At 43.6% G+C, this 26842-nt stretch overlaps 1 protein-coding gene across 1 annotated transcript; it reads right to left on the bottom strand.

Moving 5' to 3' along the window:
* Window positions 1-434: 434 nt before the first annotated feature.
* CFL2 (cofilin 2) lies at window positions 435-12272 on the bottom strand. The gene is made up of 4 exons (XM_030214706.1): window positions 12183-12272; window positions 6915-7222; window positions 2191-2267; window positions 435-2089 (listed from the first exon to the last, which is right to left on the bottom strand). Exons 1-4 carry the CDS (start codon window positions 12183-12185, stop codon window positions 1974-1976), a joined length of 504 nt encoding a protein of 167 aa, XP_030070566.1. The 5' UTR covers window positions 12186-12272; the 3' UTR covers window positions 435-1973.
* Between the last annotated feature and the right edge of the window lie 14570 nt (window positions 12273-26842).

Below are 26842 nucleotides of genomic sequence, written 5' to 3'. Positions count from 1 at the left end.
ATTTAGCCCAGTGTTGCCCTTACGAATCAGAGCTCACCATCCCAAATAGGCTTCCATTATTACTACAACCGTATATGTGCCAATTTTGGCATGATTGAGGGTGCCAAACACAATATAGACTATGATTCCCTGGGCACAGTAAAGAAACTTTTTCAATAGTAGGGGTGCTTAGTGCCCACTCACCCACACAGCTGGTTCCTATGGTTGCAGCTACTTCAAACTATTTCTGCTGCTGTTGGCTCTAAGGAAAAATCTTTGCTTTCTAATGTGGTAACGTTGCAGTGATAATAAAAAAAATAAATAAAACAATTTGGCCACCAGTTTTCAGCCACAAGCAGACAAACAACCACCAGGCTTGAGAGAGGGCTTTCTACTGCTCTGTTTCCTTCAGAGAATAAATTTACTTTCCAATTAAAATACATTCAACATGTGGCTGGTTTTACATATATGTATTTTCCAATGAAAAACAAAGCAATTTCCTATATAAAGCCACAATTTTTTATTTTAATGTGGCCATTTGTCTTTAATCTCAAAAACACTGTTCCATTTAAGGCTCTTTTGTAAATACAGAAACTGTCATTGTGAACGATTCACTTTGAAATAAAAGATAAACTTTAGTGTTCACAGATTCCCATGGCAAGCAAAATGGCAGAAATGGAATATTGCAGGTACACATTGCATCTGGAGTGATCACATTCATCTTTGGATAGAATGTTGACTCATTTTTTTTTTAACTACTTAAAAAGGGGAAAAACCAGGACCATGGCAGCCTGAAGCATATGTGGCAAAATGAAAACTACACATGATTTTGCCCTGAATTTGGAGAGTGGGCAAGATGGCTCATAATGGAGAAGACCCTCTGATTGCCAAATATGGCAGCTTTTAGCACTGCTGTCAGTGTTATGCTGGAGCGGATCCCTGAGACCCTGTTAAACCATTTTCTGAAAATGCCAAGTGTCTCAGTGCATGGAGTGGAAGCTGGCAACAGTCCCCCCGTGATCACAAGGTAGCAACAGCATAACCGTGACCTGTAGTGCACTGAATGCTGCAGCACCTGGTAGGACCTATACCCTAATATTGCAGTTTGCTCAGGAATGCCTGTTCAATAGCTGCACGTTGGCATACAGTGTCTCCTGGGCCTGAACACACTAACCTCTGTTGTGATTTTCAAAAAAAACAGTGAAACCTGAGGTATACAACTTGGTGACTTGTGTGTGACAGCTCTTATCACAGCCCCTCCTTCCACAAAGAACCTTCATAGTAAACAAGAGTGCCTCTGACATACAGAGTCACAGTTATATATGTGCTGTCAAATCACAACAGGAGAAACACTATTTTAACTTAAGATCACATGTCTTGTCTAAGTTTCAAGTAGGGACTGTGTATAATGTGTGTGCAAAGCGCTGTGTACACCTGGTGGCTCTCTACAAATAATAATATCATCAACTAGGCCTGTCCCAGGCAGTTGAAGTGTCAGATCTGCACCAAAGCCCCCAAAGAACATTAATTCAGTGCAACTGTAAGTGATAACACTGACTATAAACAGCTACCACCACATAATACTTTCAAGGCATTCAGTTTAGCCTACTCTTTTTCTCCTGTAGAGTTTTCTAAAGCTATTCACAGTGACTATCATCCGTTTGTTTTCAAGAGTTATTGCACGGGAGGTGTATGATATTGCTCATCTCTGGGGCAAGGTGAGGAGAGAAAGGGAGCGTGTTGCTACAGGTGTGAGACATGAAGGCATTCCTTGGTTTCTACATAAAAAAATTTATAAGGATGCAACAGTTCCGTGGCAAAGGTGGCTGCCGGGTTGCTTACTGAGATCGCCTTCAGGTGTAAGAGGTATGGTAGGGATAGGGGATGGGCAAGTATGACAAAATAATCCAAACAAAACCAGCTATAAACTATTCCATTGGTTAGCACAACAGCTGCAGAAATGAAAGCTCCTTGGATGAGGTGGCACTTGTCCATCATTTCAAGGGGGTTCCTTCTAGTGAAACTACCACGTTCCCTCCCAGTTTCTCCGCAAGTGTTGAACGATCCTTAATGTCCTCCAGTCCATTTACTTGCCACTCATGTTTAATACCTGAAAGGAAGACAGAGAAAAGGCATGACAAAAGTTCTGTTGCCCCACACCAAGCAAGAAGAAAGTGATGAACAGCCAAGAGTTTTGGTGAAAGCAGGTACCTGTGAACTTCTTCTTAATGGCATCTTTGGAGCAAGCATAGATCATTTTACTTTTCAGAGGTGCGTTATCAGGCGCCCTTTAGGAAAGGAAACAAAAATACTGACTTGAGTCATAGGAAGATACTGAATAATAAAAATGGAACATGGCCATGGGGCTGATTGTTTGCCTCTTGCCAGATTAGTGTGTTGAGCGCTAACCATAAATATTAAGTGGGACTTAACCAATTATCTCCGCTGAATATTCGCGGTTAGCGCTTACCATGAAACCGGCTAATTCGGGGGACTTACGTGGCTAGGCACAGATATTCAGCGCCTGACCGTATAAGATAACTGGTTAAACCAGGCCACATAACTAGCAGTCCTATCTTTGATCAGTTTAACTTAAGCAGTCAGGTGCTGAATATTCCCTTAACCAGTTAACGCTGGTTATTAATAATTCATGAAGCCAAAGCTAAATATTTGGCAAATATTACAGGCTGGTATCAGTTGAACAATGTCAGTACAAAATACAGAATTTGAAAGTGTAACTGCTACATTTTCTCTCTGTTTTTCTGCAGGGCGCATTCACTGGGACACTTTTGAACCTTCTGAAGTTGTCTGCAGAATGAAATTTTATCAGCCAAGCAGAAAGACTTACATGTTACTGTCTTACAGAGAAAACACAGTGTGGAAAAGTGATGTATCATCTCATTTTTACTTTTGTCCATACTCTCGATTCAGATTTTAGTTTATTAGTAATAACAGCAATAAATAGATCTTCAAAACTACACCGGAATTCTGCAGAATAGAGCGAATGAAAAAAGTATCATCTGCACTTTCCAGTAAAAAGAGTCTCATTCCTAGGAATGCTGTAACTTCCTTAGACATCCAGGATGGACTTATTGCTCTTTAGCAATTAAACAATTTGTCTCGTATCTCTTTGCTTAGCTCAGTTTTTGAATTTTTTATTGATTTTTATGAAATTCAATAATATGAGCTCACAGATTTACCAGAGGAGAGAAAAGTGACTGATTTGTTACCCCCTGTTCTTTCACTTCCTGTGTAACCTGGCAATCACAAAGGTTCACTTACAAGCACAGCAGATGGAAGGTGGGGGGAGGAAACATCTCTGGATGTGTGAAGGGATCCCAACTGCAAGTGGCAGATGAAGTTCAATGTTGACAAGTGCAAAGTGATGCATGTGGGTAAGAGGAACCCGAATTATAGCTACGTCTTGCAAGGTTCCGCGTTAGGAGTTACGGATCAAGAAAGGGATCTGGGTGTCGTCGTCGATGATACGCTGAAACCTTCTGCTCAGTGTGCTGCTGCGGCTAGGAAAGCGAATAGAATGTTGGGTGTTATTAGGAAGGGTATGGAGTCCAGGTGTGCGGATGTTATAATGCCGTTGTATCGCTCCATGGTGCGACCGCAGCTGGAGTATTGTGTTCAGTACTGGTCTCCGTATCTCAAAAAAGATATAGTAGAATTGGAAAAGGTACAGCGAAGGGCGACGAAAATGATAGTGGGGATGGGACGACTTTCCTATGAAGAGAGGCTGAGAAGGCTAGGGCTTTTCAGCTTGGAGAAGAGACGGCTGAGGGGAGATATGATAGAAGTGTATAAAATAATGAGTGGAATGGATCGGGTGGATGTGAAGCGACTGTTCACGCTATCCAAAAATACTAGGACTAGAGGGCATGAGTTGAAGCTACAGTGTGGTAAATTTAAAACGAATCGGAGAAAATTTTTCTTCACCCAACGTGTAATTAGACTCTGGAATTCATTGCCGGAGAACGTGGTACGGGCGGTTAGCTTGACGGAGTTTAAAAAGGGGTTAGATAGATTCCTAAAGGACAAGTCCATAGACCGCTATTAAATGGACTGGAAAAATTCCTCATTTTTAGGTATAACTTGTCTGGAATGTTTTTACGTTTGGGGAGCGTGCCAGGTGCCCTTGACCTGGATTGGCCACTGTCGGTGACAGGATGCTGGGCTAGATGGACCTTTGGTCTTTCCCAGTATGGCACTACTTATGTACTTATGTACATATATTAAAGAGAGCTGCAGAGTCTATCATAAAGAGAAGTATGGCTGCAACATACTGCCTGATCACCAACAACTTTGATACCAGTCTTAACTGACTAGGCAGTACCATGTTAAACCACCTATTTGGTTAAAAAAATGGCTGCCCAATATTTATCCAGTGGCGGGCAGCGCTTTTAATGTCCACTGCCAGTGTTAAACCTGGATTTTCAGTGTTGGACCATATCCGGCCACCAGCATTGCATATCCAGTTTTATTTTTGGTTGCTAAGGGGTCTGTTTACTAAGCCATGCTAGCAGCTTCCGCGTGGCATTGTCGACACAGCCCATTCAAACAGAATGGACTGTGCCAGCATTATCGCACAGCCAGCCATGCTAGAGATTTAGTAAACCCCAGTGTTAACTGGTTAAGGGAATATTCAGCACCTGACTGCTTAAGTTAAACTGATCAAAGATAGGACTGCTATTTATGTGGCCTGATTTAACCGGTTATCTTATGCAGTCAGGCGCTAAATATCTGTGCCTAACCGCTTAAGTTCCCCGAGTTAGCCGGTTTCATGGTAAGCGCTAACCTCGAACATTCAGCGGAAATAATCAGTTAAGTCCCACTTAAAATTCATGGTTAGCCGCAAACAAGCTATTTAACCAATTAGCAGCCATTTCTGGCCGGTTAAATAGCTTTGAATACCAGGCGGTTAGCTTCTACCTGAAATCAAATGTTGTTGCATAGGGTCCCTCAACTTTGGAACAATCTGCCTTCGGATCTGGAAAAATAACTTGACTATCTTCAGTTTTGGAGAAAGTCGAAGACTTTTTTATGTTTAAGATTGTGGATGAGTCTTCTGACTTACTTTTGGTATACTGACTGATTTTTTTTTTGTTCTGTTAATATTATATATAGTATTGGATTTATTCTTTGTATGTTTACTTTTTTTAAAGATGTTATAAATAATGTAGTTGAATTTGTTGTTTTGGGACAATATAGTCTTAACTGGTTGTGGAAGAGCATTTTTATTTATTTATTAGGATTTATTTACCAGCTTTTTGAAGGAATCCACTCAAAGTGGTGTACAGTATGATATCTAAATCCGATTTTGGACATTTTGCAGAGAACATCCAAAAATCCAGTAGTGAACATGGCCATTTTCAAACCAGAAAAATGTCCATGTTTTGAAAATGTCTTTTGCTGGATGTTTTTGTGCTCAGTGCATCTATTTTTTGGACCATTTCAAACAAAAAAATGTCCAAAGGAAAAATGCATAAAAACAAGCCGTTGGGATATATGGGGGGGGGGGGGGGGGGGGGGGGTCAGCATTGTTAGTAGACTGGCCACATGGACATCTCTAGAGTGGTATACAAATGTAACACAATACAATATTTATTTTATTTATTTATTTGAGCCCTCCAAAACCCACCAAAAACCTACCGTACCCAACTGTACACCACTACAGCCCTTATGTCTGCAGGTATCACCTATGTGTAGGTACGGTAGATTTGTAGTGGGTTTCGGAGGGCTCATACTTTCCACTACAAATGTAAGAGTACAGTGCACTGCACTGACCACTAGATTACTCCAAGGACCAGCTTGATACTCTACAAGACTGGCCATAACATCTGAAGCTGTCATAGAGGCTTGTATATACTATTTCTTTCATATTTTGGGGTAGGTGGGAGGGGGGGCTATGACCACTGGGGTAGTAAGGGGGGGGGGGGAATGCCTTAAACCCTCCTTTTTTAACTAATCATTGTAGCATTGTGTCTCTTTCCCATTAGAGCGGCATCTTTGGTGTTCTTACATTTTGGTCATGATCTAAGCTCACACAGCCTTTTTGCGAAGGAGCACAGCGTTTTGTACCTTTCTCCAGCATATACTTGTTTTCCCATAAGAGCAGACTACTATTATTGTGTTGTGCCACCACATATGTATTCTGAGCTACGTCTTACGCACCTAGAGCTGTTTGGTGGAACTGACACCTGAGGCAGGTTTGTTAGGCCAAAACATGGCCCGTGTCAGGTCATTAATAAAGCACACTTGTTCCATTTTTGAGAATCCTTTGTGGGGGGTTTTCTGGACTGCTTAATCCCTCCAATGGTCATTTGGTCATTTAGGGCACCTTTTTGTGACTTAGTTGTAATTGAAACAGGTCTAGACCAAAACGACTAACTGTTAGGTCCAGATGTTTTTGCTTTATTCCATTATGGCAGAAAAATGTCCAAGTTTTGGGAATGCCCAAATCCCACCCCCAACACATCTCCTTGTGATTTGGCACACTGCATAGAAAATAGTCTTAAAAATGGGTTTTGAAAATAGCGATTTGGATGTTTTAGCAATAAAAAGTCCATCTGCCATCTTTTGGATGTTTTTCTGTTTTGAAAATGAGCCCCTTAATATGGTATTTTGATATGGATGCCCTATAATGACGATTACGGGTTTATTTTGTATGTTGCAATCCACTTTAAATCCCCGTTATAGAGTACAGGTAAAATATAAATGTCTGTTTAAATTTAATTTCAGTGATGCTTCATCCTCCCTTCTCCAACTTTGCTATTGTTGGTTTTGCAACACTGTCTGAAGAGCAGAGCACAAACTGGATTCTAATCCGGAACACATTTGTCACATGGCTTTTCTACGGCTAAATTATCCCATGCCTACAAATTTCTAAAATAAACCCTGTCATCACAACAGATTTTGTTGGTACACACCAGAAAATAAATACCAGATCTTCTTTCTTGGACTCTCTCGTCTCGTAGGTGGCATCATATAAACCGTATCGGCAATCATTCAGTGGTAGTAACTTTACAAAAGATCCATAAGGGTCTTCTACGGTGTTCCCAATGTCACCCACCAATATCTGCTTTGCCTCCTCCACAATGATTTCCCTCTTGTCATCGCTGAGGCGAAAGAGAACAGCTTTCTTCCTTTTCTTGATCTCTTCAGCTGTGGAGGATTTCCGAACTTTCATATCATTGAAAACTTTGATGACTTCATCGTTAACAGTAACTCCAGAAGCCTAAGAACAGCAATAAATGTACAGGAATTATTTAGGTCTATTGTGCTTCCTCGAATACAGAGGACTTTTAATTCAATTGAAAACTGGAGTATTTGTAGGGATTTGAAAAAGGGACCTATGTGATCTCAAAAGTTCATCTTTTTCTGTTTTTATTTATTAATTGTATGTATTTATGTATTTATTTAGTTATTTATCAAAGCTTGATATACCACCAGTGTAACCAGGTGCATTAAAGGGGTTTACAGTAATACATTCGTACCTTACAAAGTATCAAACCCTACAGAAACTTCAGTTTTATCCACGATCAATATGATTTCTACAGCTCTACATTGTAATTTGAAACAAAAATAGAAAAATTCAGAAGTAAGGATACCACATTCTCCAACCTTGGTGACACTGTGTAGAATGTGTTAGTCTTAACTGTGTATTTTGTGTCTAGAACTGTGGAGGATGAGAGCAATAAATATTGTTTTAAAGATAAATATATGAAATAAAATAAAGAGATACGATTGGGCTTACATTTTACCATCCCCAGAGTTTGCAGTATTGGTCCTCATATCAGACATGTACAGATGGAATACAAAAGTATAGGGGTGAATTCTATACATGGCACCAAAAAAGTACTATTCTACAAGCCACACTTAAAGTTAGGCACAGTTTATAAAATAACGCTTACACTCAGGACTCGTGCTTATCTTTAGGTGTGACCATTTGCACCAACTGAAATGTGGTGAAAATGTACCTACCTAAATTGGGTGTGTATCCCCCATATTCTATAACGTGTAAATTCTAGGAATGCCCCATTTTACCCATGACCCTCTCATTTCTGCACCCTTTTATTTGTACTCAAGTTTAAATTTACGTGCATAAGTTCCAATTAAATCTAATTAGTGTCAATAACTGCACTAATTAGCTTGTTATTACATTAAATTTGCATGTGCAATTTTTGGTGATTTTTACAGAATTAGGGGAATAGCACATATGCATAACTTATAAGGCATTAAAATAATATATATTTTAAAACAGTATTAAAATGTGCTGTGTTTGTGTTGGCAGGACTATATTAACAAGTTTCTAATTCTAACAATGGCAATTTTTGCTGTAACTGGTCTTTTGAATGTCCCTGCAGTCTTGGATGTACAGTTTGTTTTCTGTATTCTTTACATTAAAAGAAATGTCTATATGCAGAAACAAGTAATAGTCCTCAAATACCTTAATCTGATAGTATAGTGTCATGTATTCTAACAAGCCATTTAAACTACTCCTGTACTAACACATTATTGCATAAAGGTTATCATTTAAAGTCATCAGCTATTACTACTCTCCCTACTTCTCCTTCTCCCTTTCCTCCTATCTTTCTTTTTCCAATAATCCTTATCATTTATCATTCTTCCTTTACATACTATGCATTTTCTATTTTAATGATAGTTACTTAAATCTAACAAATAATTATAAAAAGTTAAGTTTGAAAATTTTATGATAATATGTTAATGGTTATCACTTTGCATAACTTATCAGAAATTGTACAAATAAGAAGACATCTTTTGAATGCATATTTCCCCTATTTCCTTTTATGTATCCCTCTTACCTAACAACAATTTCAATAAAATATCCTTTACAAAAAAGAAATGTCATGTTGCCTAAAGTGAAGTCAGCTGAAGGGCCTTCTTGATTGCATAGATAGGGCTTCTCATTGTTAGTTTTTAACTGATAAAACACCCCGATGCAAAAAAAAAAAAAAAAAAAAGAAAAATTATAGTTGGAGTTGATGTCCCCTGGAATTTTCTCACCCCTCCCCTGGCTTCTCTTGTATCCTCCACTCAGTTTTTGTCTCTTCTCTGCACTGATGTCTCCTAAGTAACACAAACGTACATAATTATGTGATTCCTCTAGAAAAGGTACCCAGCAATAGCAGCTGTGGCACAAAAACACCTACAACCAATTATTGTATCCTCAATGAGCCCCTAATTAGTTGGAAAATAACCACCTAAATGTACAATTTATAAATACCTATGAATAGAATCCTTATGTACACTAGATAAAATAGAAATCTACAGACTGGTTGAGAAATTCCTGTTTGTGTACTGAGTGTATGTTCCTTGTCCCCAGTAAAATGAGGGAATCAGGAGATGTCAAAGGATTCACTAGCAGCCATGGAGCAGAATTTTCTAGACTCTTACCACAAACTTTTAACCCAAAACTACAAAAAGGGCACTCACTTTAAGCTGCATTAAAGTTGTCCATCAATCAGATTTTAATATTCCAGTTGAGAAACACTGGGACATATCACCATACATACAGCAGAGAAATCACTAAGCATGGACTTGTGCAGTAGTGATGTCGTAACACTGGAACTGCACAATAGTGATGTCATCAAGCAGTCCTAGTGATATCAATAATCTTATAGTCAAGGAGTAGCTATATCACTAAACCTGGAACCACACAATAGTGATGTCATTAATCTTATAATCAAGTAGCAGGAATGTTACTAACATCTGAGGAAGTAGTGTTGCTGCCTTATTAGTTCAATTAAAAAGGTATCACCTTATTTTCCTCTTTTTTTTAAGTAGAGAGGTGTGGTAGCCGTGTTAGTCCACTATTAAAGGTTATCAATAGAACAAAATAAAACATGGAAAAGAAAATAAGATGATACCTTTTTTTATTGGACATAACTTAATACATTTCTTGATTAGCTTTTGAAGGTTGCCCTTCTTCGTCAGATCGGAAATAAGCAAATGTGTTATATATATACTATCTGCTAACACATTTGCTTATTTCCGATCTGACGAAGAAGGGCAACCTTCGAAAGCTAATCAAGAAATGTATTAAGTTATGTCCAATAAAAAAAGGTATCATCTTATTTTCTTTTCCATGTTTTATTTTGTTTGATTTCTATTGATAACCTCTTTTTTTAAATTTCTGTTTATAACCTTGTGATGTCACTGATCTTATAGTCAAATAGTAGTGAAATTCCAACCCAGGAACTGCATAGTACTTTTGTCACTAATCTATAATTAGAGCTCTTGATTGTAGGTTTTAAGAGATAAACACCAGGAAAAGCCCACTTCCCCTAGTATTCTCACCCCTCCCCGGCTTCTGTTATATCCTTCACTCACATTTTGTGCTGATGCCTAAGTGACACAAACGTACATGTTTCATTCCACCGGAAAAAAAGTACAGAGCAATAGCATCAAAAATCTCCCACCAACAAACACTGATCCTTGTATCCTCCAAAACGTCCAAGTAACTGTACAAGGCATAGAAGCCCTATTTATAATAGAGCAGTAGTGATATCTCTAACCCTAGAGCTGTTATGGTGATATTAATCTCCATGGAATTTATGCCCTGGTGATATCACTAATGTTCTAGCAGTAGTGATGCTATTAACCCTGGAACTGCACCACAGTAATGCAACTAATACAAGAATGACAACACTAAAGTCACTGATTTTATAATTTGGAGGCAGGGATACTGTTTGTCTGTGTTACCCATGAGGTGAGGGATTTGGATAATATGAACAGTAACTAACCCCCCCCCCCCCCCCCAAAAAAAAAAAAAAAACCCCACGGGAAAACTGCATCACTTTCGCTTTATCCAAACTCCTCACTTTACCCTTTACACTAAAACTATAAATTATAAGGTAGCAATTTATCCACCACAGTGCCACCACTCAAGCATTACTCATTTAATGTATTCTCAGAATGCCGTTTATGCGTGAGATTTGTAAAAAAATGAACTGGAAGCACCTCATGACATTTTCCATTTACAAACAGCTAGAGTTTGGGAGACATAAAGATGTCCATACAGTTTTCTCCTTGTGCACAATTGGGAAACTGAGATCCTCGGCTCCAAAGCTCCTCTGCCTCTTCCTGCCTAACTCTCTTGTAACTGTACTTGCCCTCTGGGAATACACCCGCTTCCACTCTTCATCAGCCTTGAAAGCAGTCTGAGACTATAAGAGCAACAGCACTACATTACTGCCTGTATTACTGTATTTGGGAGATGAAGTTCTTACCAAAAGAGCTTAAGAATTTCAAAGTGTAATCGAACATTTCAGCGCCTGCTTTAAAAAGCCTGGTCCCATGTGCTCCATGCCACCTACAAACTATTTTGCCCCAACCAAATTTAGACGAAAGCAGAACCGACTGAGGGGGCGACTGTCACCTTGGAAGAAACTGTCGGGAATATGGACGGCTACAGTGGCACTACAGAACAATCAAGCCTTTCTCCCAATACTTTCCCGAATTGAAGTTAACCTCCAGCAGTTTACAAACTAATGTATACAAAAGTGATTTCTACCTTATTTTTTTTTACCAAATTAAGGAGAGTGAATGAATTCCAACTCCTACAGAGAGAAACACGACCTACACGGATTAAGTACAGGTCAGAGAACGCGAACCAAATCTGGTTCAGGGGTCGGGGGGAGAGAAAATCTTGCATTTAAGGCACGGGATTGGGAGACCGGAAAGCAAACCTTCTGGCTACCAATTTAAGGACAAAGTCAATCCAAAGAAGAAGAAGAAGCCGTGGACGAAGGAGCCCCGGATCAGCCTTGTCCATGCGTAAAAGGAAAGTCAGGTCTCGAGATAGCGGACTGCGCTACAGAATGGAAATGGGACAATGGCTCCACGTTCGACTCTAGGATCCCCGTCCCGGTTATGTTACACATTACAGACGAGCCAGGCCAAGGAGCGGAGCTACAACATGCATGGGATGGGGGGGGGGGGGGGGGGGGTCTTCTGTCTCGCCTAGACCACTGGATCCCCCGCGAGGGCTGGTGCTGGGGATCGGAGCATGCTGCATCTCCCTTCCCGAGGAAACCAGAGCTTGTACCCAGCTTGAAAGAATGGGCCGAGTTAAATGCGACACTAAATGAGAACAAAAGCAGACGGTACTGGCGAACCGCAATGGCGACTTGCCCGGGTCTTCCCTGCCCTCCCGATCGCCCGGAGCCTCTTACCATGGTGCCGGCAGCGCTGCCCGGGTTGTACGGCTAGGGGCGGCTCAGCGTGTCCCAGGCGCTAATACACATAAATTAACTACCCTCCCCTTCCCCACCCCGCTCCTCCTCCAAATCCTGCAACGACTCTCAACGCCCCCCAGCGTAAGCAGCTCTGCTTCTCTGCTCTCCAGTCTATCTCTCTTTCTCTCTACTATGTAATCAATGCCCCATCCTTCAGCTCACTATTCTCCCTATGGCTTTTGGCGCAACACCAGCACCTATTTAAAAAAAAAAAAAGTCCACAATTGTCAACCAAAAAAATAACTTCTGGGTCAACTAAATGTGGTAAGCCCTAACCATTTTATGTGGTCAGTGGTTTGATCTGTTTAACCACAGTCACAAAAAAGAAAGCAACACTGGCCCTTCAGGATTCACCCCCCCCCCCCATCTGTCATATCCTGACCTCAATCTCTCTCTCTCTCTCTCTCTACTGCAACTGTCCCTGACACTTGACCCTACCTGTCCCTACAACTACCGCCCCATTTCCCTCCTACCCTTCCTTTCCAAATTACTTGAACGCACCGTTCACAGCCGTTGCCTTGATTTTTCTCTCCTCTCATGCCATCCTCGATCCGCTTCAATCTGGCTTTCGCCCACTACACTCGACAGAAACGGCACTATCTAAAGTCTGCAATAACCTGTTCCTCGCCAAATCCAAAGGTCATTACGCTGTCCTCATCCTCCTCGACCTATCCGCCGCTTTTGACACTGTCAATCACAACCTACTTCTCGACACACTGTCCTCTTTTGGGTTCCAGGGCTCCGTCCTCTCCTGGTTCTCCTCTTATCTCTCCCATTGTACCTTCAGAGTTCACTCTCATGGTTCGTCCTCCACCCCTATCCCGCTCTCTGTTGGAGTCCCTCAGGGATCTGTCCTTGGACCCCTTCTTTTTTTCAATCTACACCTCTTCCCTGATCTCCCTGATCTCATCTCATGGCTTCCACTATCATCTGTATGCTGATGACACCCAGCTTTATCTCTCCAAACCAGACATCACTGCGGAAACCCAGGCCAAAGTATTGGCCTGCTTATCCGACATTGCTGCCTGGATGTCCAACCGCCACCTGAAACTGAACATGGCCAAGACCAAACTTCTTGTCTTCCCACCCAAACCCACTTCTCCTCTCCCTCTATCTCAGTTGATAACACCCTCATCGTCCCCATCTCATCTGCCAGCAACCTTGGTGTCATCTTCGACGCCTCCCGCTCCTTCTCTGCGCATTTCCAGCAGATAGCCAAGACCTGTCGCTTCTTCCTCTATAACATTAGCAAAATTCGCCCTTTCCTCTCTGAGCACACCACCCGAACTCTCATCCACTCTCTCATTACCTCGCGCCTTGACTACTGCAACCTACTCCTCACTGGTCTCACACTTAGCCATCTATCCCCCCTTCAGTCCGTTCAGAACTCTGCTGCACGTCTTATCTTCCGCCTGGACTGATATACTCATATCACCCCTCTCCTCAAGTCACTTCACTGGCTTCCAATCAGGTACTGCACACAGTTCAAGCTTCTGCTACTAACCTACAAATGCACTCGATCTGCAGCCCCTCCTTACCTCTCAACCCTCATCTCCCCTTACGTTCCTACCCGTAACCTCCACTCTCAAGACAAATCCCTCCTTTCAGTACACTTCTCCACCACCGCCAACTCCAGGCTCCGCCCTTTCTGCCAGGCCCCCTCCCTGCCCATCTTCAAATCATTGCTCAAAGCCCACCTCTTCAATGTCACCTTTGGCATCTAACCACTACACCTCTACTCAGGAAATCTAGACTGCCCCAACTTGACATTTCGTCCTTTAGATTGTAAGCTCCTTTGAGCAGGGACCGTCCTTCCTTGTTAATTTGTACAGCGCTGCGTAACCCTAGTAGCGCTCTATAAATGTTAAGTAGTAGTAGTATGAAATGGACCCGACACGGGCAGTGTTTCGGCGCATCAGCGCCTGCCTCAGGGGTCAAAAAGTTTTATTATCCTACAGGTCTGCTTGAGGACATAAAGAGTATGGATTAAAAAATACAGGATATAACAAAAGAGAGGGAACGAAGTACAAACTAAAGTCCAAACAAAAAAAACAGCACCACGGGCCTTTAAAAATGGAACACAGTTCTTTAATGAATGAGCCTTGACAAAAAGACCCGACACGGGCCATGTTTCGGTGACTAACACCTGCGTCAGGGGTCCCCACGTCTCATATAGTAAAAGCTACAAAGCACCAAGGCACTTTCACTTTCTGTATCCAAATGGATGAAAAAAGAGTCAATCTGCTTATGCTTCAGAACGCTGTCAGTTGGAAAGTAAGTCACAGCTATTAGGCTCCTAGGAATCTGGTCAAGTCTGCACAACTGTTTTCTTAGGGGCGATGTTCAAAGCCAGGCACTAGAGCCCACAATTCAAGAACACCCAAACAAAAATAGCTTTGGGATGCTCCAAGGAAAACACATGCAAATGATATGAGTGGTAAATTTGAGCTAGTAAACCAAGGGGGCCTTTTACTAAAGCTTAGTTTGAGTTATCTGCAGCAGGTCCTATAGGAATAAAATAGACCCTGCTGCAGATAACTCGAGATCATCTTTAGTAAAAGACCCCCCCCCCCCCCCCCCCCAAGAGTAGGAGGGAGGATTGTGCTGGGCACAAAGCTTTAACAGTAAGCAGGGCGCTTGTGTGCATGCTCAGACAAAAATCCATCTATATTACATGGACTAGAGCCAGGACAGATCCCTGCAAAAGAACATTATTTACAGATTTTCATTTATTATACATATTTTCAATCCACACATAGAAAGATATGTTGATCAGCACAGAGGACAATAGTTTTACGCCACTTTATGGTATATGAAATATCATTTGTAGCAATAGTCAATGACACAAGATAGTGTCATAAACAGAAGACAGATTAAAACAAAAATAATAAAGCATGGCTCTAATTTATTTAAAAAAAGGATGGCTCTAATTTATTTTTTAAAAACCCATATAATCCACACAATTCATAATTCTAGGTGGTTTATGATGAAAGCATTCATATTAAACACAGAAACAAAAGAAATAATGTCTGAAGTACCCAATCTAAAAAATCCATACTCCATCTTCAAATTATCAGCAAGCATTCATTAAAAAATAAGCATTCAATTATTTTTTGTATGTGCTGAAGTGCATTTGCTTAACTTCTATAAAGAACAAAATCCATCAGTTTAAGAGCTCAACAGAGGAACGTGACTGGTCTTTAACTTGGGGGGGGGGGGGGTTCAGGCAGCTTATCCAGGGTCCCACACTCCTGCAAACTCCTTTATTTCAGATTCCAAGCCCAAACTTTGCAGAGGCATACCTTTCTCATTCAGGGGCTGATGCAGAAAGCCTCATGGTTGAGTCGGCTTAGTCCACTGCTCTAAAAATATCACCACATGCTGTAAGCAATGAGCATGCAAATTACTGTTGCATTAAAATTGTGGCAGTAATCTGCAGTTCAATGTGAAACTTCATCTTTCCAGTCAGTCCCCGAGCGGGGATTAGCTCAGGTACTGACAGGAAGAGTGACATTTTAATGATAGCTGCCAGGCACCATGCATGGGCCCTGGATCTCCTTCTTCTCCTCCTCTATAATGAAAAGAAATTCTCTCTGGTGTCTACATAAGAACATAGGAATAGCATATTGGGTCAGATCAATGGTCCAGCTAACCCAGTATCCTGTTTCCAACAGTGGCCAAGCCAGGTCACAAGTACCTGCTAGAAACCCAGATCTTGGCAACATTCCATGCTACAAATCCCAGGGCAAGCAGTGGCTTCCCCATGTCTGTCTCAATAGCAGACTATAGACTTTTCTAGGAACTGGTTCGAACCTTTTTAAAAACCCATATACTCTAACTGATGGTATCACATCTTCCAGCACAGAGTTCCAGAGCTTAACTATTCGTTGAATGAAAAAATGTTTCCTCCTATTTGTTTTTAAAGTATTTCCATGTAACCTCCTTGAGTGTCCCCTAGTCCTTGTACTTTTGGAATGAGTAACAAATCGATGTACTTTTACTCGTTCTACACCACTCAAGGATTTTGTAGACATCAATCATATATCCCCTCATCCTTCTCTTTTTCCAAGCTAAAGAGCCCTAACCTCTTTAGTTTTTCCTCATATGTATCTAAAACCTTCTTCTTTACACCAAGATTGAAGCCACTTATTGAATTCCTCTGTTTTACGTAGTTTTTCCTCTCCCTTCTCACATGTAGGAATTACTTTCCGAACCAAAGACTTCAGTCCCCCCCTCAAGCTTCTGGAATGCTCTCTGTGCTCTAAACTTGCTATTGTTGGCCAGGTCATTTGTCCCCACGTGGATTGCAAAATCAGTATTAGAATCCTTGCTCTCTTCTCGGATGAGTGGAGTGGAATGGGTAGACATGAATCGATTGTTTACTCTCCAAAAATATTAGGACTAGGGAGCATGCGATGAAGCTACAAAATAGTACATTTAAAACAAATCGGAGAAAAACTTTCTTCACTCAACATGTAATCAAACTCTGGAATTCGTTGCCAGAGAATGTAGTAAAAGCAGTTAGCTTAGTGGGGTTTAAAAAAGGTTTGAATGGCTTCCTAAAGGAAAAGTCCATAGACCATTATTAAAATAGACTTGTGGAAAATCCACTGCTCATTTCTAGGATAAGCAGCATAAAATGCATTGTAAGTTTTTGGGATCTGACCAGGTACTTGTGACCTGGATTGGCCACTGTTGGAAACAGGATGCTGGGCATGATGGACCTTCAGTCTGTCCCATTGTGGCAATATTTATGTACTTATGCACATTCAGTATTTGGTTGGTATGTCTGGTAGCTGAGGATCCTGGAAAGCATTTCACTAGGTTGGGACCCTTGAACGTTAATGCCTCTGATAATGGAGTCTCCTAGCAATAAGAATTTTCTGCTTTCCACCTATCTGTCATTGTTTTGGGGATGTTTACTGGATTGTGCTACATTCCTTGTCTCTGGTTCCACCTCAATACTTCTTTTCTCAGCATCATAATGATCCACTGCAACAAAGGAATTACACAGGGGCAAAGATTGGGAGGGTGAATGCTTCTGTGTTACAGGTCATAGTCTACTGAGTCTACTGTGACCCATCTATTCCTCTGTTGGAGACTTGAGATCTATAGAAGAGGTCCTGAGAGAAAGGATCCTCACGTGGTGATCTGGCTTAGGCTATAGGGTCTGGTGGAATTCCAGGAAAGAATGGTGGTCCAGACCTTGTATGCTGAGTGAAAAGCTTATGCTTGAAGGAATTCTAGGGTTGAGTGCTTGTAAGAGAGAAGACTGCCAAGGTAAGCTCAGAATCCCTTGGTTGCTGAACTATAGTTACGAGTAACGAAGACATTGTATATGGAAGAAAGTAACCATGCCAGAGGTGGACTATTGAAAGTGAGACTGTGTTTGAGAGACTTCCATGAAGAGTATTGAACCTGTGAGGAAACAGGCTTGTGTATTTCCTTTGTACATAGTGAAAGTTTTACTTTTTGACCACACACTGCCCTCTGGTGTGTTTTCTGAGGGTTCCATGCCACTTTGCCAAGTCACATTATCACACCATCTCTCTCTCTCTCCCCTTCTCATCCAGCATTGCCCCATCTTTCTTTCCCCTCCTCATCCAGCATTCCCCCATCTTTCTCCCTCTTCCCTCCTCATCTTTCTCTCTCCCTTCCTCTTTCAGCATTGCTCCATTTCTCTCTCTCCCTTCCTCATCCAGCATTGCTCCATTTCTCTCTCTCTCTCTCTCTCCCTTCCTCATCCAGCATTGCCCCATCTCGTTCTCACTCTCTCCCTTCTCACCAAGCATTGCCCCATCTCTTTCTCGCTCCCTCTCCTCATCCAGTATTGCCCTGTCTTTCTCTATACCCCTCCTCATCTAGCATTGCCCTCTTTTTCTCACTCCTCCTCATCAGCATTGCCCCATCTCTCTGCTCCTCCTCATCCAGCATTACCCTGTCTCTTTTTCTTCCCCTCATCTAGCACTGTTCCTACCTTGCTCTCATTCTCTCCTCATCCAGCATTGCCCCATCTCTCTCTCCTCCTCCTCCTCCTCCAGAATTGCTACGTTGAGAGAGTAGAAGAGCGGCAGGTAGCCCTAGGAACACTCCCTCACCGAGGTTGCAGTTTAGCCACCTTAGGGCAGTTGGTGCTAAACATGCCATGTAGAGGCTGAGTCAGAGGGGTGGGACTCTGGCCAGAAGATGGTTAAATGCTCTGGAGCAGAGTGGATCAGATAAACCACAAGACAAGAGATCTTCAGGGGAGGTCCTGAGGGCAAGGATCCTCACAAGGTGATCTGGCTTAGGCTATTGGACCTGGGGGAGCTCTAGGATGACCGTAGCTCAGAGCTTGTATGCTGAGTGAGAAGCATCTTACCGTTGAAGGAATTCCAGGGTTGAGTGCTTGTAAGAGAGAAGACTGCCAAGGTAGGCTCAGAATTCCTTGCTTGCTGAACTATGGCTATAAGTAATGAAGACACTGGGGCTGATATTCAGACCATGTGAGTTAGCCTGGCTAACTCCTGTGGTCCGCAGTGATGTCAGATATTCAGTGCTGGGCCATTTCCGGTGATCGGCACTGAATATCCAGTTTCAACATAACTGGCTAAGTAGATATTCAGACTTAGCCAGTTATCTTGAAACCAGCCAAAGATATCCCATGTTTTCAAGCAGCCGTATTTGGACAGTAAACTCGGGCAGAAAATCAGCGGATAGCCAATTATATCATCCAATATAACTAGTTATCTGTTAGCCATCAATATTCAGTGGAGGATATTGCTGGATAGCCGGATATGGGGTATTTAACCAGTCAGGTGCCAATCCTGGCACTTAAATGCTTTTCAATATTATTATTATTATTACATTTGTACCCCGCACTTTCCCATATAATGCAGGCTCAATGTGGCTTACATAGTAATTTGAAATACAACGTTAATAGAATTTGAATAAAACAGTAGAAAACAATGTAATATCAGGGGGATTCTATATGGAAGAGAGAAGCCATGCCAGAGGTAGACTATTGAAAGTGATACTGTGTTTGAGAGACTCCTATGAAGAGTAATAAAGTGTTCCTTTTTGACCATACACTATAGAAATAAAGTGTACCTTTTTAAGCATACACTCCCCTCTGGTGTGTTTTCTGAGGGTTTCATGCTGCCTTGCCAAATCACACTGTCACACCCTGTTTCTCTCTCCCCTTTCTCATCCAGCATTGCCCTTTCTCTCTCGCCCCTTCTCAACCAGCAATTCCACATCTCTCTCTCCCCTCCTCATCCAGTATTGCCACGTCTCTTTCTTCCCTCATCATCCAGCATTGCCCCATCTCTTTCTCTCTCCCCCTCATCCAGTATTGCCCGTCTTTCTCTCTCCCCTCCTCATCCAGCATTACCCCGTCTGTCTCCTCCTCATCCAGCTCTATCCCTATTTTGCTCTTGTTCTCTCCTCCTCATCCAGCATTGTCCCATCTCTCTTCTCCTCCATTCAGCATTGTCCTTTCTTTCCTCCTCACCCTGCATTGCCCAGTCTTTCCCCCTCTCTCCTCCTCATTCAGCATTACTCTGACTCTTTTTCTCCCCCTCATCTGGCACTGTCCCATTTTCCTCTCGTTCTATCCTCCTCATCCAGCATTGCCCAATCTTTCTCCCCTGCTCAACTATTACCCCTTCTTTCTCCCTCTCATCCAGCACTGTCCCATCATGCTCTCCTCTCTGCACCCAGCACTTCCCTATCTCTCTCTCTGTATTCATACAGCATTGCCTCATCTTTCACCCCTCCTGATCCAGCACTGCTCCATCTCTTTTTATTCCCCTCATTCAGCATTGTCCCTATCTTGCTGTCATTCTCTCCTTCTCATCCAGCATTGTCCCATCTGTTTCCACTTCATCCAGCACTGCCCTTTCTCCCCTCCTCAACCAACATTGCCCCATCTTTCCCTCTCTCTTCACCGCATCCAGCATTGCTCCGTCTCTCTCGCTTCTCCTCATCCAGCATTACCCCTCTCTTTTTCTACCCCTCATCCAGCACTGTCCCATCTTGATCTCTGTCCTCCTCATCCAGCATTGCCCAGTCTCTCTCTCCGCTCCTCATCCAGCATTATCCTCTCTTCTTCTCCGCTAATCCAGCACTGTCCCATCTTTCTCTCATTCTCTAGGAGTAGTCTAGTGGTTAGTGCAGTGGACTTTGATCCTGGGGAACTGAGTTCGATTCCCACTGCAGCTCCTTGTGACTCTAGGCAAGTCACAACCCTCCATTGCCCCTGGTACAAAATAAGTACCTGAATATATGTAAACCGCTTTGAATGTAGTTGCATATATCAAGTCTCATTTCCTTTTCCTCCTCTTCCAGCATTGCCCCGTCTGTATGTACCTCCTGTTTATCCAGCATTACCCCATATCTGTTTGCCTCCCCCTCATCCAGCACTGTCCCATCTTGCAGTCCCCACTGCATTCAGCATTGCTCCATCTCTCTTCCCTCCTCATCCAGCACTGCTCTGTCTCTCTCACCTCCTCATCCAGCATCTGTCTCTTTTTCTCCTCCTCATCCAGCATTGCCCACTCCCCCCCTATTCCAACATTACCCCATCTCTTTTTTTGTATCCCTCATCCAGCATTGCCCATCTATCTCACCTCCTCATCCAGCATTGCCCCCTTTCTCTCTCTCCTCCTCCTCAGCCAGTATTACCATCTCTCTTTTTCTTTCCCTCATTCAGCGTTCAGCACTGTCCCATCTTGCTCTCTCTCATCCTGCATTGCCCCGTCCCTCTCCTCCTCTTCCTGCATTGACCCGTCTCTCTTCCTCTTCCTGCATTGCCCCATCTCTTTCCTCCTTTTCCTGGATTGCCACATCTTTTTCCTCCTTTTCCCGCTTTGCCCCATCTCTCTCTCACTCCTTCTCATCCTGCAGTGCCTAGTCTCTCGCCTCCTCATCCAGCATTGCCCCGTCTCTCTCTCGCATCATCCAGCATTGCCCTGTCTCTCTCACCTCCTCATCCAGTATTGTCCTATCTCTCTCACCTCCTTATCCAGCATTGCCCGTCTCTCTCCTCTTGCCTCCTCATCCATCATTGTCCAGTCTCTCTCTCCCCTCCTCATCCAGCATTGCCCCGTCTGTCACCTCCTCATCCAGCATTGCCCCATCTCTCTCTCATGCTTCCTCATCCAGCGTTGCCCCATCTCTCTCTCATGCCTCCTCATCCAGCATTGCCCCATCTCTCTCTCATGCCTCCTCATCCAGCATTGTCCATCTCACCTCCTCATCCAGCATTGCCCCGTCTCTGTCACCTCATCCAGCATTGCCCCATCTCTCTCCTCCTCATCTCTCCTCTCCATCCAGCATTGCCCTCTCTCCTCCCCATCCAACATTGCCCGGTCTCTCTCCTCATCAAGCTTTGCCCCGTCTCTCTCCTCCTCATCCAGCATTGCCCTGTCTCTCTTCTCACCCAGCATTGACCCTCATCCAGCACTGCCCCATCTCTCTCTCGTGCCTCCTCCTCCTCCTCATAATAATAATAAAACTTTATTTATAGTCACTATATCTCAACAATCTAAGCGGGGAACATAAAGTACATGCATAATAAAATCCAAATAAACAAAAATAATTACAAAACAAAAACAGACAGTAATACAAATTTACAAAGGGCTGTGAAAATAAAAACATACCATCGATCCCTATTAAAATAAAACATTATCATTCGTCTGATGATCTATATGCATGGGCAATGCATTCCACAACTTGGGGCCTTTAACACAGAATATAGAAGACCTCATCCAGCACTGCCCCATCTTTCTCTCTCGCCTCCTCATCCAGCACTGCCCCATCTCTCTCACTCGCCTCCCTATCCAGCATTGACCCATCTCTCTCCTCTCGCCTCCCTATCCAGCATTGACCCATCTCTCTCCTCTCGCCTCCTCATCCAGCATTGGCCCGTCACTCTACTCTCGTCTCCTCATCCAGCATTGTTCTGTCTCGCTCCTCTCCCCTCCTCATCCAGCATTGCTCCATCTCTCTCTCACTTCCTCATAGTGCATTGCCCCGTCTCTTGCCTCCTCATCCAGCATTGACTCGACTGTCTCTCTTGCCTCCTCATCCAGCATTGTCCATCGCTCTCCCTCCCTATCCAGAATTGCCCCATCTCTCTCTTGCCTCCTCATTCAGCATTGCCCCATCTCTCTTGCCTCCTCATCCAGCATTGCCCCATCTCTCTTCTCCATCCAGCATTACCCCATCACTGTTCTCCCCATCCAACATCACCCCGTCTCTCTCCTGCTCCTCAAGCTTTGCCCCCTCTCTCCTCATTATGCTCCATCTCTCTCTCCTCCTCATCCAACATTGCCCCATCTCTCTCCCCTCCTCATTCAGCACTGTTTCATCTCTCTCTCCTCCTTATCCAGCAATACCCTCTCATTTTTCTTCCCCTTATCCAGCATTGTCCTTATCTTGCTCTTGTCCTCTCCAGCATTGCCCACCTCTCTCTCTCCTGCTCCTCCAGCATTGCTCTCTCCTCATCCAATACTGCCCCATCTTTCCCTCTCTCCTGCTCATCCAGCATTGTCCTCTCTTCATCCAACACTGCCCCATCTTTCCTTCTATCTCCTCATCCAGCATTGTCCCATCTGTCTCTCTCACCTCCTCATCCAGTATTGCTCCCATTTCTCTCTCTCTCTCATTGTCATCCCACATTACCATCTCTCTTTATTTCTCCCTTATCCAGCACTGTCCTATCTTGCTCTCTCCCATCCAGCATCTCTCTCTATCCTCCCTTTCCTGCATTGCCCCATTTCTCTTTCTCCTCCTCTTCATACATTGGCCCATCTCTCCTCCTCTTCCTGCTTTGCCCCATCTCTTCTCCTCCTCAACCAGAATTGCCCCATCTCTCTCCTCCCCATTCAACATTGCCCCATCTCTTCTCCTCCTCAAGCTTTACCCCATCTTTCTCTCTGTCCTCCTCATCCAGCATTGCTCCCATCTCTCTCTCTCCTCATCCAGCATTGTCCCATCTCTCTCTCTCCTCAACCAGCAGTGTCCCATCTCTCTCTCCTCCTCATCCAGAAGCTCTTTGGTCTCTCTCGCCTCCTCATCCAGCATTGTCCCATTTTTCTCTTTCATCATCCAGCATTGCCTGATCTTTCTCCTTCCCATCCAGCATTGCCCCATCTCTCTCTCCTTCCTTCTCAAGCTTTGCCCTGTGTCTCCTTCTTCCTCCTCATCCAGCATTGCTCCATCTCTCTTCTCTTCATCCAGCATTGCCCTATCTTTATCTCCCCTCATCTGGCATTGCCCCACCGTTCTCTTTCTCCCTTCCTCATCCAGCATTGCTTTGTCTTTCTCTCTCCCCTCCTCATCCAGCATTGTCTTTTTTCTCTCTGCTCCATCCTCATCCAGCAGTGCCCGCTCTCTCTCTCCTCATCCAGCTGTGCCTCATCTCTCTCTCCTCCTCATCCAGCAGCACCCTAGTCTCTTTCTGCTCCTCATCCAGCATTGTCCCATCTTTCTCTCTCTCTTCATCCAGCATTGCCCCATTTTTCTCTCTCTACTCCATCCAGCATTGCTCCATCTCCCCTCCTCATTCAGCATTACCCTTTCTCTCCCATCCTCATCCAGCATTGCTCTGTCTCTCTCTGCTCCTCATCCAGCAGTACGCTCTCTGTGCTCCTCATCCAGCATTACCTCTTTTTCTCCCCTCATCCATAACTATCCCATCTTGTTCTTTCTCTCCTCATCCAACATTACCCCATCTCTTTCTTCCCTCCCCCCCCCCCACACTGATGATTGCCTCTATCTCCTCCTTAAATCCAGCATTGCTTGGTCTCTCCCTCACCACATTCAGGATTGCCTCTTTTCTTCCCCTCTCATCCAGTGTTGGCCCCGTCCCTCTCTCACTAGCATTGGTGCCATCTTTTCTTCTCCTTTTATGAATCGTTGCCCGGCTTCTCTCATCCCCATTATCATCTTGTATTGCCCAGTAGCTGTCTCTCATCTCCTCGTTATCTAGTTGCACCTTGCTGTACTCTCTCCCCTAACCCCACCCCTCTCCTGCATGAAGTACCACCTTTTACTTTCAAGTCTTTCCCTGCCTTTTTCAGCTTCACTGGACCCCTGCCAAATGCTGATAGAGATAGCAAACAAGAAGCAGGTTGCAGTCAAGATGTGCAGGACCACACATTTACTGCATGCTCTACTTTTTTTTTTCTGCCAGCCCAGCCTAGCCCCACTTCCTCTAGAGTCAAGGTCTCCAAAAGAAACAGCAGAGCATAAAGGACCTGCACATCTTGTCTGCAGCCTGCTTGTTTGTTTACTATTACTATTGGCAGGGTCCTGGTGGAGCTGCTAAAAGGCAAGGAAAGACTCAGAAGCAAAAGAGACTTTTTCATGCTGTGGGGGTGGGGGGGGGAGTGATGTGCTGTGCAGAACAGGAGTTGGGGAAGGAAGTTATGTGCAATGCAGGGCAGGTGGGAGGGGTGAGAGAGAAAAGAAATGGGATGCTGTGCAGCCTAGTGGGAAGTGGGACATGGGGTTCATAAGTACATAAGTACATAAGTAGTGCCATACTGGGAAAGACCAAAGGTCCATCTAGCCCAGCATCCTGTCACCGACAGTGGCCAATCCAGGTCAAGGGCACCTGGCACGCTCCCCAAACGTAAAAGCATTCCAGACAAGTTATACCTAAAAATGCGGAATTTTTCCAAGTCCATTTAATAGCGGTCTATGGACTTGTCCTTTAGGAATCTATCTAACCCCTTTTTAAACTCCGTCAAGCTAACCGCCCGTACCACGTTCTCCGGCAACGAATTCCAGAGTCTAATTACACGTTGGGTGAAGAAAAATTTTCTCCGATTCGTTTTAAATTTACCACACTGTAGCTTCAACTCATGCCCTCTAGTCCTAGTATTTTTGGATAGCGTGAACAGTCGCTTCACATCCACCCGATCCATTCCACTCATTATTTTATACACTTCTATCATATCTCCCCTCAGCCGTCTCTTCTCCAAGCTGAAAAGCCCTAGCCTTCTCAGCCTCTCTTCATAGGAAAGTCGTCCCATCCCCACTATCATTTTCGTCGCCCTTCGCTGTACCTTTTCCAATTCTACTATATCTTTTTTGAGATACGGAGACCAGTACTGAACACAATACTCCAGGTGCGGTCTCACCATGGAGCGATACAACGGCATTATAACATCCGCACACCTGGACTCCATACCCTTCCTAATAACACCCAACATTCTATTCGCTTTCCTAGCCGCAGCAGCACACTGAGCAGAAGGTTTCAGCGTATCATCGACGACGACACCCAGATCCCTTTCTTGATCCGTAACTCCTAACGCGGAACCTTGCAAGACGTAGCTATAATTAGGGTTCCTCTTACCCACATGCATCACTTTGCACTTGTCAACATTGAACTTCATCTGCCACTTGCACGCCCATTCTCCCAGTCTCGCAAGGTCCTCCTGTAATCGTTCACATTCCTCCTGCGACTTGACGACCCTGAATAATTTTGTGTCATCGGCGAATTTAATTACCTCACTAGTTATTCCCATCTCTAGGTCATTTATAAATACATTAAAAAGCAACGGACCCAGCACAGACCCCTGCGGGACCCCACTAACTACCCTCCTCCACTGAGAATACTGGCCACGCAATCCTACTCTCTGCTTCCTATCTTTCAACCAGTTCTTAATCCATAATAATACCCTACCTCCGATTCCATGACTCTGCAATTTCTTCAGGAGTCTTTCGTGCGGCACTTTGTCAAACGCCTTCTGAAAATCCAGATATACAATATCAACCGGCTCCCCATTGTCCACATGTTTGCTTACCCCCTCAAAAAAATGCATTAGATTGGTGAGGCAAGACTTCCCTTCACTAAATCCGTGCTGACTTTGTCTCATCAGTCCATGTTTTTGTATATGCTCTGCAATTTTATTCTTAATAATAGCCTCCACCATCTTGCCCGGCACCGACGTCAGACTCACCGGTCTATAATTTCCCGGATCTCCTCTGGAACCCTTCTTAAAAATCGGAGTAACATTGGCTACCCTCCAGTCTTCCGGTACTACACTCGATTTTAGGGACAGATTGCATATTTCTAACAGTAGCTCCGCAAGTTCATTTTTTAGTTCTATTAATACTCTGGGATGAATACCATCAGGTCCCGGTGATTTACTACTCTTCAGCTTGCTGAACTGACCCATTACATCCTCCAAGGTTACAGAGAATTTGTTTAGTTTCTCCGACTCCCCCGCTTCAAATATTCTTTCCGGCACCGGTGTCCCCCCCAAATCCTCCTCGGTGAAGACCGAAGCAAAGAATTCATTTAATTTCTCCGCTACGGCTTTGTCCTCCTTGATCGCCCCTTTAACACCATTTTCGTCCAGCGGCCCAACCGACTCTTTGGCCGGTTTCCTGCTTTTAATGTATCTAAAAAAATTTTTACTATGTATTTTTGCTTCCAACGCTAATTTCTTCTCAAAGTCCTTTTTTGCCCTCCTTATCTCCGCTTTGCATTTGGCTTGGCATTCCTTATGATCTATCCTGTTACTTTCAGTTGGTTCTCTTCTCCACTTTCTGAAGGATTGTTTTTTGGCTCTAATGATTTCCTTTATCTTACTGTTTAGCCA

This window comes from Microcaecilia unicolor, chromosome 9 (assembly GCF_901765095.1).
Source record: "Microcaecilia unicolor chromosome 9, aMicUni1.1, whole genome shotgun sequence".
Taxonomy (NCBI): domain Eukaryota; kingdom Metazoa; phylum Chordata; class Amphibia; order Gymnophiona; family Siphonopidae; genus Microcaecilia; species Microcaecilia unicolor.
Note: the sequence above shows the minus strand (reverse complement) of the source record. Positions and strands in the feature narration are given on the sequence as shown.

What these genes read in the sequence shown, in the direction of transcription:
- CFL2 (XM_030214706.1), bottom strand. An exon ending in GATCTGGTATTTATTTTCTG is followed by an intron (nt 2,268 to 6,914) that starts GTGTGTACCAAC and finishes CCTTTCCTAAAG; the next exon opens with GGCGCCTGATAACGCACCTC. An exon ending in CATTAAGAAGAAGTTCACAG is followed by an intron (nt 2,090 to 2,190) that starts GTACCTGCTTTC and finishes TCTTCCTTTCAG; the next exon opens with GTATTAAACATGAGTGGCAA.